This window comes from Ovis aries, chromosome X (assembly GCF_016772045.2).
Source record: "Ovis aries strain OAR_USU_Benz2616 breed Rambouillet chromosome X, ARS-UI_Ramb_v3.0, whole genome shotgun sequence".
In the NCBI taxonomy this organism is placed as follows: domain Eukaryota; kingdom Metazoa; phylum Chordata; class Mammalia; order Artiodactyla; family Bovidae; genus Ovis; species Ovis aries.
Genome location: NC_056080.1, coordinates 18,394,227 through 18,412,086, shown reverse-complemented (window position 1 = coordinate 18,412,086; position 17,860 = coordinate 18,394,227). Strand labels below are relative to the sequence as shown.

Below are 17,860 nucleotides of genomic sequence, written 5' to 3'. Positions count from 1 at the left end.
TTGTTCATGCAGGAAATATACCTAGATCAAGGAGTCTGTCTTGACATACCTAGAACACAGGACTCTGGTTCAAGAAGGCAAACATGTCTTGAAATAGACCAGAACCAAAACAAGCCACAAAAGTTCAGGTCATCTGTCTTTGCCTGTGTGAACCTGGGAGAAGTAAAGACTGTCTTCTCTAAGTAGGACAGAAGTGAATAAAATTAAGCAGGACATAATACACACTGCTGTTTTTTTCTTAGCCCTGCAGAGTTCAGCCACCAGTTTGCTGTTTAAGGGTTCAGTTCAGTTGCCCAGTCGTGTCCGACTCTTTGTGACCCCATGAATCGCAGCATGCCAAGCCTCCCTGTCCATCACCAACTCCTGGAGTTCACTCAGACTCCCGTCCATTGACTCAGTGATGCCATCCAGCCATCTCATCCTCGGTCGTCCCCTTCTTCTCCTGCCCCCAATCCCTCCCAGCATCAGAGTCTTTTCCAATGAGTCAGCTCTTCTCATGAGGTGGCCAAAGTACTGGAGTTTCATCTTTAACATCATTCCTTCCAAAGAAATCCCAGGGTTGATCTTCAGAATGGACTGGTTGGATCTCCTTGCAGTCCAAGGGACTCTCAAAAGTCTTCTCCAACACTACAGTTCAAAAGCATCAATTCTTCGGCGCTCAGCCTTCTTCACAGTCCAACTCTCACATCCATACATGACCACAGGAAAACCCATAGCCTTGACTAGATGGACCTTAGTCGGCAAAGTAATGTCTCTGCTTTTGAATATACTATCTAGGTTGGTCATAACTTTTCTTCCAAGGAGTAAGCGTCTTTTAATTTCATGGCTGCAGTCACCATCTGCAGTGATTTCGGAGCCCCCCAAAATAAAGTCTGACACTGTTTCTACTGTTTCCCCATCTATTTCCCATGAAGTGATGGGACCGGATGCCATGATCTTCATTTTCTGAATGTTGAGCTTTAAGCCAACTTTTTCGCTCTCCTCTTTCACTTTCATCAAGAGGCTTTTAGCTCCTCTTCACTTTCTGCCATAAGGGTGGTGTCATCTGCATATCTGAGGTTATTGATATTTCTCCTGGCAATCTTGATTCCAGCTTGTGCTTTTTCCAGCCCAGCGTTTCTCATGATGTACTCTGCATAGAAGTTAAATAAGCAGGGTGACAATATACAGCCTTGACGTACTCCTTTTCCTATTTGGAACCAGTCTGTTGTTCCATGTCCAGTTCTAACTGTTGCTTCCTGACCTGCATACAAATTTCTCAAGAGGCAGGTTAGGTGGTCTGGTATTCCCATCTCTTTCAGAATTTTCCACAGTTGATTGTGATCCACACAGTCAAAGGCTTTGGCATAGTCAATAAAGCAGAAATAGATGTTTTTCTGGAACTCTCTTGCGTTTTCCATGATCCAGCAGATGTTGGCAATTTGATCTTTGGTTCCTCTGCCTTTTCTAAAACCAGCTTGAACATCAGGCAGTTCACGGTTCACGTATTGCTGAAGCCTGGCTTGGAGAATTTTGAGCATTACTTTACTAGCATGTGAGATGAGTGCAATTGTGCGGTAGTTTGAGCATTCTTTGGCATTGCCTTTCTTTGGGATTGGAATGAAAACTGACCTTTTCCAGTCCTGTGGCCACTGCTGAGTTTTCCAAACTTGCTGGCATATTGAGTGCAGCACTTTCACAGCATCATCTTTCAGGATTTGAAACAGTTCAACTGGAATTCCATCACCTCCACTAGCTTTGTTTGTAGTGATGCTCTCTAAGGCCCACTTGACTTCACATTCCAAGATGTCTGGCTCTAGATTAGTGATCACATCATCATGATTATCTGGGTCGTGAAGATCTTTTTTGTACAGTTCTTCCGTGTATTCTTGCCACCTCTTCTTAATATCTTCCGCTTCTGTTAGGTCCAGACCATTTCTGTCCTTTATTGAGCCCATCTTTGCATGAAATGTTCCCTTGGTATCTCTAATTTTCTTGAAGAGATCTCTAGTCTTTCCCATTCTGTTCTTTTCCTCTATTTCTTTGCATTGATCACTGAAGAAGGCTTTATTATCTCTCCTTGCTTTTCTTTGGAACTCTGCATTCAGATGCTTATATCTTTCCTTTTCTCCTTTGCTTTTTGCCTCTCTTCTTTTCGCAGCTATTTGTAAGGCCTCCCCAGGCAGCCATTTTGCTTTTTTGCATTTCTTTTCCATGGGGATGGTCTTGATCCCTGTCTCCTGTACAATGTCACGAACCTCATTCCATAGTTCATCAGGCACTCTATCTATCAGATCTAGGCAGGGTAGGGTTCAAGAAAATTCCCAGTAACTGAGTTTTAGCCAGGGTTTATGTGTTTCAGTGTTTTGTCAACTCTAAGATCATATCAAAAGGTCTCATCGCCCTGATATGCCAAGGCGTGCAATGAGTGAGATGCCATGGTGCCTGGAGCAGGTCTAATTGAATATTCATGTGTGCCTTCAACACTTCAGATTCTTAATTGCCATGTTCTTTGATCCCTTCCACAGGAGTGTGTCACTGATGTCACTACCACCTCTCAGCAGCTGTGTTGGATGGGTCTTCTCCTTGATTAGTCTCTTGTCTAGATTTCTCTGATACACACAGAAAGTATTAGAAGGATGAAGCTACTGATTTCTTGTTGGTAAGACCCTGACTTTGAAGGGTTTTTTGGTTTGTTTTAAGCTAATGAAACAGTTATAAGTACATCTTTCTGTAGAAATCCCAGGATGTAACCAATTTACAAGAGTTGCCCCAACATTATTGTTGAGGCAGGAAGACAACCTGTATTTGGTAAGGGGTCTGTTTTTGTCACTTGTGGATTCACTAACCCTCAGTCTCCTCCATTTTTCAGTGGTCAATTATTTAGTTTCTTTGAATGTAATTTCTTTATTGTCTTTATTTTCTCTCTTCCTGAATGTCTCCCATCTATTTCACTATCTCTTCCTACCACCAGATGGTGGAAAGGGAAAAGGAAATAACGAGTCGGTAAATGAATGTGGTGGATGTCAGAGTATGGTGAAAGGTGTGGTAGTGAAAGGACTCCAAAAGGAGCTTGTGCGTTACCTGTGAACTAACATAAATTCGCTGTTTTCATTTTAGTGCCCACTCAAGGGTAGGCTGCCCTGATCTGGGGATCAGCTCAGTGTGGCACAATGTTGCCTGTTGGTGGGGAATTGGCTCAGTGGATTCCTGGGAACATGAGAGCCTGGAACATTGCTGAGCAGTGAATCCCACCTGACTCAGGCAGGGGGGTGCTGGGTTAGGAGTCCGTATGAGGGTCGGTGTGTGGCGATGCAGCCCACTGGCTTCACTTCTCTTTCTGCATCTCCAACCCACCACCCCCTACAAGCCGAACTCGCGCCTGGTCTGCCGTTCCCACGCTGCACTGAAGGGAAACAGCGTTCCTCTCCCTCCGTAGGATAAACCCCTTCTCCTTCCCAACAGCCCCCTCTGTGAAGCCTTCTGGGTTGCCGAGACGCCCCGGGATTACCTGTCATCACCCTCAGCAGGTGTTCAGCCCCTCACCTGCCCACGGTCTCCCCTCCCCCAACCTGGCCTCCACCTCACGTCGCACCTTTGGGATCAGCTTTTTCCATCTCCTTTCCACGTGCCCCTCCACCTGGACGCCCCCTCCCCTCAGACCCTTCCTCCCCTCCTCTGGTCTCGAGGAGTCTCGCGGCATTTCCCGGGGCGTTAGCGGAGCCGCCAAAGGTGGGGGGCAGCCTCGCAGAGCTGGGTCCCTCCCCAGCAGGCGGTGAGGGGGGCGCCGGAGCGCAGCAGTCACAGAGACGCCCCGGGCGCCAGCCCGGTCCCTCGAAGGCTCCGCCCACTGGCCCCGCCCCTCCAGCCCCGCCCCCGCCCTGGCGGCCGCGCGTCCCCGGCAGGCGGAGCCGCAGGAGCGGCGGCGGCGGCGGCGGCGAGGAGGAGGGGAGAGCGGGCTGCGCGGCCGCGACTGCTGGGCACTGGGCTGGGTGGCGCTTTTTTTTTTTTTTTTTTTTTCGCAATTTCCACTAGCGGGGAGCAGGAAACCCGGCGCAGCCGGGCGCAGCGGGTCGCGATGCAGCAGCAGCAGGAGTCGCCCCGGGGCAGCAGCAGCAGCAGCAGCAGAGGCAGCAGCGGGCGGCTTTGAGCCGCCGCGGCCGCCGCTACAGAGGAAAAAGCCGACCCAGCCATCCGACCCCCGCGCCCACATACCAGCGCCCCGAATCCCGCGCCCAGGTCCCGGCGCCTTGACCCCCGCGTCCGCCTCCGCTAACTTTCACGCTGCCTCGGCGGCCCGGCCCGGCTCGACGCCAATGGGTGAGTGGGGGGCGAACGGGTGCTCACCGCAGCCTGGGGCGGCGCGCCTGTCCCGGGACCGCGGAGCTGAGGAGGGCGCCCTAGGGGCAGGGCCCCGGCGGGTGACACCGGGGTGGGCACCCTGCCTGCCTCGCGCGCCCCTGTTCACTCCCACTCGCGCCCGCGTCCCTGCCGAGCCCGCCCGGCGCCCACTGGAACCCCGCGGGGGCCTGGGTGGAAGAGCGCGGGGGCCGGCCCGGGGCGGCTGGCGCGGAGGGATGCAGGGGGTGTGGTTGGCTTTTCGGGTGGGCGGGGAGAGTTTTGTCTTGGCCATTTTCTCGCCCCCAGCGCGCCTTCCTTGCGCTGAGGGCGGGGGTACCGGGAGCTGGTGGGCTCCGGCCCTGCGCGCCGCTTGCCATTCCCGCCTGGCCCCGCTGCAGAGGCGGCGGGGGCCCGGGTGCCTTTGCCGGGGGCTGACGTGGTGGTGGGGGTGGCGGGAAACGCCCCATTACCCGGGCTGGCGTGCAGTCCTAGGGTCTGAAGCGCCTTGACCCGCCTCCCTTGACGTCCCTCTTCCTCTCAGCCCTGAACCCCTCTCTGCCAGCCTGCCTCTCTTCAGTCTGGCAAGCTCTCTGCTCGGTGATGCTCAAAGGGCACTTCCCACACCCTCTAAGTCTGCAGGGTTGGGGAACTGGAAAGGGTGATATAGTCCTTGATTTACTGGTCAAAGATCAGTTCTAAGTAGCCAACAAACTGTTATGTCCCCTGGGTCCCATCTGGTATAGACCCCAGAGTATTGGAGCCACGTTGCCCAGACGAACTGGCACTTTATTGGGCAATGGACTTGAGATTGCCGGGGCTGTTAAACGTTTGGCCCACCCAGGTAATATTCTTGGTGGTAGGCAGTCTGTTTTTCATGCCTCTGGCAGATTACTTTGAGGTGTTTCTAGGCCAAGTATAGGAAGACTGTAGATTTTAATAAATCATAATGAAGTGAGACCTTTCTGGGTTCAGGTCATAGTATTTAGGTAGGTGAGTCAGACAGTGAATGGCCAGTAGTTAGTGGTGAAGACAGATGCACTGGAAAGGGAGAGGTTTAACCCCAGCAGCTGCTGACAGAGTTCAAATCCCATTTGTGGTCATTTTCCAGAAATGGTTTTCCTTTTCCAAAGTGATGACGATCTGATGGCTTCTCAACTTCAATGTCACTTTTTTCTCAGTGCCCTTCTCTGATCCCTGCACCACTCCTAGTTTAATTTAGTTCCTTTCTGTTACCCTTTCTCCTATAGCACTTTTTAAAAATAGCACTATTCCCTATTTATTTGAGTTTAACATTCTGTCCCCTACTGTAGCTCCGTGAACGTGGGGACATTGCTGTGTTGTGCTGTTTTGTTCAGCAGTGTTTTCTTTGGTGCCTGGCACAGGGTAGTCTCTAAATAAATATTTACTGAATGAATGAATGAATGAATGAGGGGATAGTGGAAGGCAAAACACTTAGCTTGGCACTCTTGTTTTGCTTTGGCACCTAATAAGATAATTTAGTTCATCAACAAAGTATATACTTGAAACATCACCCATTACTTTCACAACAGATTGGTTTCTCCTGAGGTAACCCCAAATGCTATTTTGATCATCTGTCCTTTTGGGTGGGTCACCTAAAGGATCGCACACACACACACACAAAAGATGTTTGATCCAAGCGTCTACTTTCATGGCTGGACTGTGTTTTCTGTATCTCAGTGGAAAGAGGACTGAGTTCTTTTTAAGAAACAGACCTGTAATTTATCTTTCAAGTCTGAACTATTTTCATTATCCAGAACCTCCTAAGAAAATAGAAAGTGCTTCTGCAGTTTATAGCCCTTTAAGGCTTAATCTTTTTTACTGTAATCATTACAAAAGGGAGAGGGGGCGCTGAAAGTGATTTTCATTTATTTCAGGTGTTAATACTTAGCAGTGCTAAGAGTAAAATGGACGCTGTCATTTAATTCATTAAAATGTTTAGAGTGAGACTTGAGATGCTGAAAGTACTTTGGGGGTGAAGATCACATGCTGTTTTCTAAAGCTTTTTCAGCAGTGTATTTGTGATGAAGCAGAGTTATTTAACAATTGATGCTGTATGTCTTCTGACGGAGCCACCTAACAATGTTATTTCTGAAGCAGGTGTGTGTACACACAGGCACACCCCCCTTTCCAGTCCCCCGTATCACTTTGGTTTTCAGAAGATTTGTCCAGTTTATTAATTTGATACACTTCCATTCTTATCGAGTCTGATAATGATTTTTCACATGATGGATAACACAATAAAGCTGTATTACATAGTCTTTGATCTGAAAAACAACTGCAAAGCATCAAATCCCAAACCCTGAAATGAAGCCAGTTAGTTGTGAAATGGCCTCTTAAAAAGTGCACTCAGAATGTGCCATCTGAGTTTGCAGGAAGATGCCTTCAGTAAATGCAGAGAAAGGCTCTTGTAATTACAACTGCACAAATATTATTGCAACCCAAATCTGGGAGCCGTGGAGGATCTGCAAGCCCAGTGAAGGATTTCTGTTTAAAGAATCCCAGAGTAACAACAAAGTGTGGACTGTCGTTAGCAGTGCATTGTGTTAGTGTTGGTAGACTGCTTTATGCTAAATCAACTAAAGCTGAAATGAATATAATATGTTCAATAAATAGACTCAAGTTAGAGATGGAAGGCTCCACCTCTTATCTATAATGACCTTTACTTTATCCTCTTCTAGCCATCACAACTACCTCCTGGCTGCACAGATCTTGTTTGTTTCTTCTCTGACAGCTCTAATTCTTACTGTGTTATTGATATTCTCTGGTCACCATTTGTATTTGTAATTGTTTCAAAGCCAGTTGTCTGTTTATCCATCTATCCCTCTGATATTTATTGACCTCCTGCTTTGTGCCCAGCATTGTGCTAGGAACAGACACACAGCACACAGACCTGCCAGCTTGGGTTTCTCATTCTAGTGGGAGAGGTAGGCTGGAGTCCAATACTTACAACAAGATGTAATTATAAGCCCTGATAGGTCTTGTGAAAGGAGATTAGAGAGGTGGGATCTGACTTAGGTTGCGGAGGGTTAAGGACAGCATCTTTGAGGAGATTGAGTTGAAATCTGAAAGTTGGATAGGAACCATCACTGCCCTCCTCTCCCTCACCCCCCAGGACCACCTGCAGTGGAACAGCCCTGTGCTGTGGGCATGCCAGGGGTACCACAGTGAGAGAGGTTTCCTCTGGATTAGGTGGTGTTAGGAAGTAGGAGTGAGTCCTGATCGAGTGCCTTAGTAACCTTACTTAGAAGCAGGGAAAACCAGAGTAAGGCTGGGATTGGTGAAGAAGCCAGAGTTGCTCCTAGAAGCCAGGACCCAGGGACATTGGGTGACTTTGGTGGTTTGGACAAGTTCCTGCTTCATCTGTGTTCTCACTTGATTACTGAGTGGTCTTGTCAACTATGTGATGAGTGGGGGTGGGGAGTAGGACTTGGTGGTGGGGAGATAAGAGCTATCTAGGTATATTTGGGGGTGACTTCCTTAATATCACCCCATCTGGGGGCTGTGGTTTAGCCTTTACAGAATGGACAACTTGCACACTCCACCTGGAATCATTCCGGAGGGATAGAGCAAGCTGCTGAAAACCGAGAAGCAGCACAGCTGTTAATGGGAGAGATGGAATGCAGGAAAGTACTGGAATCCTTTCAATGTGAGAGAAGGAGGATCTCTAATACAGTGGTACTCAGAATGTGGTCCCCCAATCAGCAGCTGCAGCCTCCTGGAATCCTGTTTGAAATACCAGTTCTCTGGCCCTAATTCTATCCACTGAGTCAGGAAGATGAGAGCATTAATGAGCCCTCCAGGGGTTTTGCTGCATGGTCAAGATCAAGTATAGAACCTCATTGCCTTGCAGATGAGAAGCCTGAGGTCCAGAGTACATGAGTTTGTGGGCACTCTGCTCATAAAATAATATGCCATTATAAGTGATACAGGACCTCAGAGAAGGAGGAGAATGTGCTCCTAGTCTGGAACAAGCCTCTCCTGGAGTTATGACTCAGTATTGAGAAATGAAATCATTCCCTTGCTTTTTCCAGCTTCTAAAGACAGCCTGCATTCCTTGGTTTGTGGCCGCATCACTCTCACCTCTGCTTCTGTCCTCATGTCTCCTTCTCTCTTTCTCTGACCCTCCTGCCTTCATTTTATAAGTACTGTTGTATTATACTGTGCCCACCCAGATAATTGAGGATACTCTCCCCATCTCAGAGGCTTCCCTGGTGGCTCAGAGGTTAAAGCATCTGCCTGTGATGCGGGAGAGCTGGGTTTGATCCCTGGTTTGGGAAGATCCTCTGGAGAAGGAAATGGCAACCCACTCCAGTATTCTTGCCTTGAGAATCCCAAGGACAGAGGAGCCATGGGCCACAGTCCACGGGGTCGCAAAGAGTCAGACATGACTGAGCAACTTCACTCACTTCACTCCCCATCTCAAGATCCTTAACTTAATCACATCTGCCAAGCCCCTTTGCCATGGAAGGTAGCATACTCATGGGTTCTGGGAATTAGGATGTGGACCTCTTTGGTGGAGTATTATTCAGCCTACCGCTCCCTTATTCCTCTTTTGAGGCCTGCTCCAAAGGTTGTTTTACAACACTTCATCTTGTGTTAAGTCTGTTCATCTCTAGCTGGGTGTCCCCAACTGCATCGCCCTGGCTCATTGCCTGGCAGAGGGTAAGTGCCATATGTTAGTGAACGAATGAATAAATGAATAACCCTCTCACCCAAGTGCAGCTACTACTTGAAATTCTTTGAGGCTATTGGCTGCCAGGAGTATGTGTGCAGTTCTATAAACTCCTGCAGGCACAGGGTGCTGACAAGGTCTATTTGCTAACAGTTCCCAGTGGCCTGCACAGCAGCGGGTGAAGAACGGTAATGCCGCATGTGTCACATGGCTTCAACAAAGAGCTACAAGTTTAAGATAGCAAGTTCTCTCTGGCAGTGGTTCTCAACCAGGGGCAATTCTGCCCCCAACCCCTGAGGGGACATTTGGCAGTGTCTGGGGGTGGCAGCTGCTGGGGGAAGCCAGCCTGCTGGCATCTGGTGGACAGAGGCCAGAGATGCTGCGTTGCCTCCTGCAGCGTGCCAGTCTCCACCACACTTATCCGGCCCTGAGCGCTGGGGAAGCCTGCTCTGGGTGTTACACAGATGGTCGAGCACTGTTCCCTTCCTTCATCCTAGCCGTCTGGAACCTAAGACTTTCCTCTCTGGCCACAGCCTTTGCTTTATGAATGGACCAAGAAGTCAATGGACAGCAGGACTCTTCACTGTTTTGTCCTTTGAGTGGACAGTGTCTTCACACAGCTCACCCCGCTTCTGTCCTTACCTGGGTTGTGAAGTTGTTGAACTTCCCTCTCGCATGTGTGGCTCCCCTGATGTTTTGCCTTCCTGGTGGGATGTTCTTAGATGCCAGGTGACACATAATGGTCCTGCTGCTGCCCAGCTATTGGTGCCCGGTTCTGGAGTGCTGGTAGGGCCCTTGGCAGCCATCGACCACACCATCAGATGATGGAACTGAGACTCCAAGAGGCAATGTGACCTGGGCCCCCAGGTGCAGAACCCAGCTTTCTTTCACTGAGAGAGAACCAGCCACCTGTATCGGTGCTTAGTAAAAATCAGGCTACTGATCTCCCCTCCCCCCAGCCCTGCTGCCCGCCCCCCAGCACTGTGAGGAGCTTTCTACAGCCTGTTTCCTTGAGAAGTTTTTTAAAACAGCTTTATTGAGATATTATTCACATGTCATATAGGTCACCCATCTAACACATGCAATTCAGTGTCTGTATATCATGTTATTTGCGAAATTATGGTATAACATATATAACAGAATTTGCCATTTTAACCATTGGTAAGTGCACAGCTTAGTGGCATGAAGTGCATTCACAGTGTTGTGCAACTAGTGCTGCTGTCTATTTCGAAAACTTTTCATCACTCCTCCCTGTAAGTTTGTAACTGGAAGGTTAGAGTCCATGCCCCATCCCCTGGAGGGGTGTTCCTGGACCACTCAGCCGTTTTGGTGGAACACTTCGTAGAAGCCCAAGGATCCCAGCTAAGATTCCAAAGAAATACAGGAAAAGAGAAAGTATGGTTTTGTTGTTTTTTATGATGGTTTTTGCTGATATTTTCTTTGAGGGGTGGGGTACTTCAGTTTTGCTTTGTCCCTCCAGGCAGCTCCCTTGGATCCATCTCTTTCATCCTGTGGGAGAATTGTGACTTTCCTTCTGTATCCTGAAGCACTTGTGAGTCAGTGGCTTGGGCAACTTCCTTTGCAATTACTGGGGTCCATTAAGAGTATTTCAGTCATGGGAGAATACACTGTGGTGCCAGACTGGTCTCCGGAATCCACACGTGGGGGTTTGATGGAATGCCATGTTTCTTTGCTTATGTCCCTACACTGGCAACTGGTTGGTGATGAGCGCTTGTTTTTCAACTCGATCATTATTTTATGGATAAATACCTTACAGGCAGTCCTGTAGTTCACATTAGGGGGCACTTAAGCAAAGCAAAATGGAGCTCATGGGCCTTACCTCACTGGTAAACTATGCTTATAGTTAGGCTCAGGAGGAAAAAACACTGATAACAAAAAAATCCTGGGATATTTGTCCTCCCTGAGCAGTATTCACTTGGCAAGAAAAGCTCTGTAAAGGCCTTCGCTTATTTCCTTACAGGGGCCAGGGAAGTGGTGGGGCCACTGCAGGAGGCTGGTCTGTGCCTAGACGCAGGGGATAGAGAGCAAGATGAGTGCTATTCAGTTCATACTGCTGTTTCTTCCCAGTGTCTTGGATGAAAGACTATAAATATTTCAGTGCTGATTAATTACTCATTTTGCATAACAAATTTAAGCCCTTAAGCACCCAAGTGTAGCATATATAGACAGTTGAAAATACTGGGTCTTTAAACTTCCACTTCTTAACAGTCAGTGCTCAAACATCAGCCCTGGTGTTTTTGCTGGATTTTTCTGGACTCTTCTAGACTTAGAAAACTTGGGGCCCAGTTCTAGGTCTGGTCCTCTGGGGCTGCACCAGTTTTATCCATCGCACACCCACTCCCCGGGTGAAAAGTCTTTAATTAGCTTAGTGTCCTCTCTAATTATTCCAGCTAGTTCTCCTTTTTGTGCCCAGGGCTAGAAGGAGGTGCTTGAACCTTGTTTTGGCGGAGCGCTGGGAAGGTCTGCTCTGGCTTTGCTTTCCCCAGCCCGCAGGCAGCTTCTCTCTGGATCTGCATCTTCTTTGGCAGGCCCTTCTGGATGCTGCCTGCTTCTGCTTGAGTAGTTTGCGTGCTCGCCTGGTTAAATCCTAATTCCAGGTTCCCACAGGGTGACTCCGAGTCCCCTGGAGTTGGTGTCACCCTGGAGACACACAAGTGGGTGCTGTGTGCCCACATCTGTGAGGGGAGGAAGTGCCTGGTCCAGTCCCATGTGAGTTCTTAAGGAGGGCCTCCTTGGTGCCAGGTGAATGCTGAGTGCTGGGACAGTCCTGATGGGGGTGTAGCCCTGCCCCTGGGATGGGGTGCTTGGGGGCCGCTCTTGGGGCAGGTACTATAAATGCGGATGCGCGAAGGTGCCCTGTTGCCTGCTCTTCCTGGCTGTCTTGACCAGGGGCGATGGGTGTGAGGTGTGGTGCTAGAGCCGTCAGAGATGCACCCGGCCCCCACCCCCCGAGGGATGGCTCCTGGCTTTGCTGGGCACCCTTATGTTTCTGAGTGAGTCATGGCTATTTTTACCTTTTGAGACCCAGAGTTGTCTAACTGAACTCAATTTCTCCTTTTGAGTTGGCAGCACTTAAAAAGCGTGGATGTGACTGGGGGCACTTGGAGGGGTTGATGATAGCGCGCCGTGGGGGCAGGGTGCAGTTGTGACATTGTCTGGCTCTTTTAGGGAACCTGTGGGTTTTTAAATGGAGGAAGAGATGAAGACGTTGTGAAAAGCAGCCACCGCCTGGCCGGGCGAGTTAACCAAGTGATGTCGGGGAAGGGGTAGGGGACTGTGGCTGCTGTGTGCTTGGGCTCCCTCTCTCCACCCTCCCACCCTTTCTCTTCCCTTCCTCTCCTCTCTTGCTCTCCCCCTCACTGGGTCCCCTTCCCTTCTCTCCCCCAGCCCTCCCCACATCTTCTCTGTACCCCACTCTCATCTCTCCCCAGCCTCTCTCTCCCCTCACTGCCCACCCACCCATTCCAGACTCGCCTCCTGCTCATTCCCCGTTTCCCTCCAGGCCTCTTTCGTTGCCCTCTCTACCTCTTTCCTTCTCTCTTCCCCACAGCCTCCCCAGTCTGTCCCCCCACCTCTTCTCTCCCATCCCTGGGTCTGTCCCATTCTCCTCCAGGTCCCTCTGTCCACACCTCTCCTCCTAAGGGGACCTCCCCTCACCCTCTGTTTGCGCTTCCCCTTCTTACTAACCCCGCTTCCTTCCTCCTCCTGTTCCCTTTCTTCCCACTGCCCGTCCCCTGACTCTCCCCCAACTTTCTCCCCCTCAAGCCCTCTCTTCTCTTCCCTCCCGCCACTCTGTGGTCTCCTCCCTCCTCGGCCTACATTCTCTCCCTCAAGCCCCTTTCTCTCCTGAAATCCCCCATGTCTCACGCCCTCCCCGGTTCTTCCCATAAACCTTCCCCATAGGGTACCGCCCCTGCCTCAGCATCTTCAGCTGAGAGCAATACCTCCTTCGTGGATGAAGCCATTGTGTGTATTCAGTGTCATCTAAGGTCAAGATGGCCACCTGAGGATGTATAGAAATGGCTCCTGCTCCACTGCAGACACTGGGCAGCCGGTTCCCTGCCAGTGAGGACAGTCATCTTAAAGGATAACCTCTTCTCCAACAGTGGTGCAGGGGGCTCCATCCCTGACCGAGGGGAGAGGCAGATTCTAGGATGGATATGTCTTCTTCTGGTTCCAGGATTCTGTAACCCTGAAAAGTTTTTTTTGTTATAAATAGTAACTCTATAATAGAGTTCAGAAAATAGGAAGCAGGACAATTTAAATTGAGTGCTCATACAGTACCCCAGTACAACCACTTTTACTTTATCTTTGTGTGTGTCTTTTTAGGGGCTTCCCTGGCGGCTCAGTGGTGAAGCATCCATCTGCCAATGCAGGAGATGTGAGTTTGATCTCTAGGTCCAGAAGATGCCCTGGAGAGGGAAATGGCAACCCACTCCAGTATTCTTGCTTGAGAAATCCTGTCAACAGAGGAGCCTGGTGGGCTACAGTCCATGAAGTTGCAGAGTCAGACATGACTTAGCTACTAAACAACACCAACATATCTCTTTAGACTTTTTACTATATACTTGTAGATAATATTAATATATGTAGTATATATAATTGTACATCCTGATTTTTTTTTTAACGTCATAATCATCTCCAAAGCTGGTGTTTGTAGTAGCTGAATATGTGAGTTCCTGAATCCTAGCTTATGGAACCATTTCCCTACCATTTGAGCATTAGGTTGCTTCCATAATATTGATATTATAAATAAGGATGGGATGGACGCCATTTTCCTTTTTATCATTTAAGGAAACCAGATTGCAGGCAGGGTGACATTCCACATCCGTTCTTTGTTTCCATAGCCTCCACGTGACTGGAATGGCCCATGCTGATGATAATGATGATACGTCCATGAGGGTCAATTACTGTGCACTGGCAAGGTGCGTGGCATCCCTGTGTTTGCTTTCAGTTTTAGTTCAAGAAACTGCTCCTATGGCTTATCATCCCTTCTGTGCTATATGTGCTGTGTGTGTCGGTAAGCGACACAGGGACGGGGAGAGAGGGAGACGTCTCTGAAGGAGACTGCCGTTGGGGCTCTCCTATCCCACAGCGTGTACCTGTTGCACTGTGCCATTTGGAGACGATGAACCCTGGTTCGGTGCTCAGGCATGAGAGAACGCGATAAACACAGCGAAAGGTGAAACCCTCGGAGACTTGCTTCCTTCTCTACTCTTCTCTTTCTTTCCATCTTCCCTCTTGCCCTCCTTCCACTTCACTCCCTGACTGACTGTTTAAAGGGTTTTAGTGCCCCAGAACTGCAGGGGAAACTGACCTGAAGGCGCTGGGTCATCAATGGGCCTTCTCTTTTGGCTGGGCTGTGGGTCCAGGTCTCATGCTGACAAGGGAAAGGTTGTGACTGTAACCTGCTGTGACTTCCTAGCTTAGCTTTATGTCATTGTCATAGGCTCACTTGAAAAAATTGGACTTTTAGCTTCAAAGGACATCAGATAAGGGTGGCTAGAACCCCAGGATCCAGGCTGGATGAAGCATCTTGAAGCCTGCCTTCTTGATGCATCAGTATGAGTTAATGGACAGCACTGTGTAAAGCATTTGCTCCCCAGCCACCCAAGTGCATGTCAGATGCTAGCTCGTGGACCTGGCCAAGAAGCTGAACGTTTATGATACCCTTTCAAGGCCAAGTGTCCAATGTCTGTGAAAGTTCTAAACTTCATGATAACATATTAGGAAGCCTTGATCACTAATGGGTACCAAATCCTTTTTCCCTTTGTTTCATTTTTAAGTTATGAACATAACCAGACTGCACTGCAGGACAGACAAGATAGTTGATTCACTACTGCCATTTATATTGGAATTTGATTAGGTTCTACAAGTCTTTATTTAGTGCCTGTTAGGTGTGAGAGCTGATATAACCAGAGGGACACAGATATCTAAAGTTTCCCTCAATGACACATTTTGGTTAATTCTCATTTCCCTAATTACGTGGGAGATTGTGATGTGATCATTTCATGAACCACACAATGAAATAAGCAGTTAAACTGGACAGTGTTAGTTTGAACAAGTTTTGTTTCTCCCCAAAGAAGGAAAGGTGTCCATATGAGGAACACACATCAAGTTAGAAGACAACTCTCTGAGATAACAGTTGTTAGTTGGTCTCTGAAACTCTCTCCTTGCTGGAGGCTTAGAGAAACCAAATAGAACAGGGTTTCTCAGATGAGTGAGGCTGAAGTTCCTTTCAGGGAAGTATTTACCAAGACCCCCTCTTTGCCTTGAACTTTAAAAAATGTTTATTAGCGTTTATTTATTTATTTGGAGCAAAATATACATGACAGAAAATTTACCATCAATTTTCTTTTTATCGTGGTGGCATACACGGAATGTGAAATGTACCATCTTAACTATTTCTAAGTGGACAGTTCAGTGGCATAAAGTACATTTACCTTGTTGTTCAAGTGTCACCACCAGCCAGCACAGAACTCTTTCTATCTTGTAAAACAGAGACTCCACACCCCTTCAACAGCCACCCCCATTTCCTGCTCCCCCCAGCCCCTGGCAACCAGTGTTCTCCTTTCTGACTCTGTTTGCTTGACTCCTCCAGGGACCTCATTTAAGTGGAATCGTACGTTTGTGCTTTTGTATCTGGCTGATTTCAGCTACCGTGGTGTCTTCAGGGTTCACTCATATTGTAGCATGTGTCAGAATTTCTTTCTTTTTTAATTGCCTAAAACTTTGTAATAATGATGCGGCTTAAAAAATAGGCGCTTAACTAGATATATGCTCCTTTTGCTTTTAGCTCATTTGGAAATATAAACCTGCAGTATCAACCTGAAGCTCATTTGGAAGTATAAACTGATTCACAAATGAAGGATGAATTAACCCAATAAAGCTCAATCAACACTAACAGGAGACACAATGATGTGTTTCAGAGCTGCCATTGTTGCTGGCAAGGTGGCTGGGCATACACACTTGATGTAGGGTTGACTTTACTTGGTCATCTCATCTCTTCCCTCTTCAAACCAATGTGAGAATCCTTCCTTCACACAGTGTTCTCTGAGGCCTTTTCATGGCGTGCTGTGCATGAGAACCGATTCTGAAAGTTGAGAGGATATTTGATCCACATAGACCACGTGTGAGTGTGGACAGTGTCAAGCATTGGTACAAAATAAGTCCTCATAAGCCCACCCCTCAATGTGCACTGTGGCTCCGCCCTGTCCCCCTGCCTTCTTGAGAGGAGATGAACATCAGGAGCCTTTTAAAAAATTATATTTCCCTTCTTTTTAAGAACTAGTTTGATGATTTCCATATGTAACTCCTAAAAACATTTTGTCTGGTTTTGCTTGGTTTTAATTTTATGTAACCAGCATGCAAACCACACTGGTGACTGGCTGTTTCTCATTTTGTACTTCACTTCTTTTCCCTGTCTGATCTTCCATTGTTTGAATGTGCCATTGTGGCTTTTTCGTTTCACTTGGTGATGGACTTTTGCATTGCTTCCAGTTTTTGCTACTGTGAATGGGTGTCCTGTCACCATGCTGATCATTGTCTCCAGGTGCCCATGTGAAATACGTCCTTGAAAGGTGTATGACAAGGAGTGATTTTGCTGGGTTGCAAGTTGGTGGATTTCCAAAGTGGTTGTACCAGCATGTTCCCAACAAAGGACTGAACAAACAAACTAATAATGAAGGAGAGAACACCGTATTCATTGAAGAGAGGATGTGAGCTTTAGAAGAGAATGCCTAATTGGTTTTCACAATGTGTGTTCCCAGAGGATTAACGTTTCTGTGGCTCCCATGCTGCTCAACATTTGGCCACCTCTGTGTCTGTCATCACATCTCCTTCTCTCTCTTGAGCCTCCCTCTTCCATCCTTTAAAGACCCTGGTCTCCTCTAGATCATCCAGGATAATCCCCTCATCTCAAGCTTAATCACATCTGCACAGTCCCTTTTGCCAGGTTAGGTCACATACTCACAGGTTCTGGGAATTGGGGAGGGCATTATGATGTCTACCATGGACGGAGGCAAGGGCTCCATTTCTAAAGGAGGAAGGGGATGCTTGGAGATGAGAGTCTCTACTGCACCACATGACTGCATTTTTTCCCATTTTGTGCCCATGGATAGATTTTTAAAGTATTAAATTGTCAGAGCTGGTGAACTTGCTGAAGATGGGACTTTGTTTTCTTGTACTTTGTGATTCTTGGGGTTTGCATATCTAAATAATCACAAAAGAAAACTTTTTGAGGTCTACATCTTCTCTCACGAGTGAGCATCGTCTGTCCATCCTCTGTTGGCCGCATTCCTTTCCCGAAGGCCACTTCCCTGTTGTTATGCTTGTAGTTTCCTCAGAAAAAGCTAACAGTGCCACTAGCATCACTAGGATTAAATACGTGATGAATGTTTTTATTTTCACAGAGTAGCGGCTCAGATGAGTTATAAATATACAACAATAAATGGCCACACTGGCACACTGCCACAGCCCGCTTGTGTGTGAAGACCCTCTCATCATATATTTTGTGTCCACAGTAGGTGCACTGATCAAATACCTTCCTGGTATCTTTTGCCCCTCACAGATTTTTTGGACATGTGCTATCAACTGAATGTTGAATGCTTTTGTTACTACAAAATTCATGTTGAAATCCTTAATTCCAAATGTGATGGTATTTGGAGGCAGGACTTTTGGAAGGTTATTAGATCATGGGAGTGGAACCTTCATGATGGGATTGTGCCCTTATAAGAAGAGAGAGAGCGCTTGCTTCCTCTCTCTGTCCCCCACCCCACTCTGCCATATGAGGAAACCAGGAAGTGGCTTCTCACCAGAATCTGACAT

The 17,860-nt window shown here is 47.9% G+C and overlaps 1 protein-coding gene across 8 annotated transcripts in view; it reads left to right on the top strand.

Annotated features, from left to right (window-relative positions):
• Positions 1-3,927: 3,927 nt before the first annotated feature.
• SH3KBP1 (SH3 domain containing kinase binding protein 1) overlaps positions 3,928-17,860 on the top strand; it is a 332,004-nt gene continuing 318,071 nt past the window's right edge. For 5 of the 8 annotated variants that reach the window (XM_060407724.1, XM_027963245.3, XM_060407720.1 and 2 more), the window contains exon 1: positions 3,928-4,299. Coding sequence is in view for 2 of the 8 variants with exons in the window: in XM_027963243.3 (XP_027819044.1) it covers positions 4,296-4,299 (4 nt within the window). In the remaining 6 variants the exon portion in view is untranslated. Of the gene's footprint in view, positions 4,300-13,363; positions 13,416-13,881; positions 13,960-17,860 lie in introns of all 8 variants that reach the window. The other 3 variants (XM_060407721.1, XM_060407722.1, XM_060407723.1) reach the window with 3 other exon arrangements.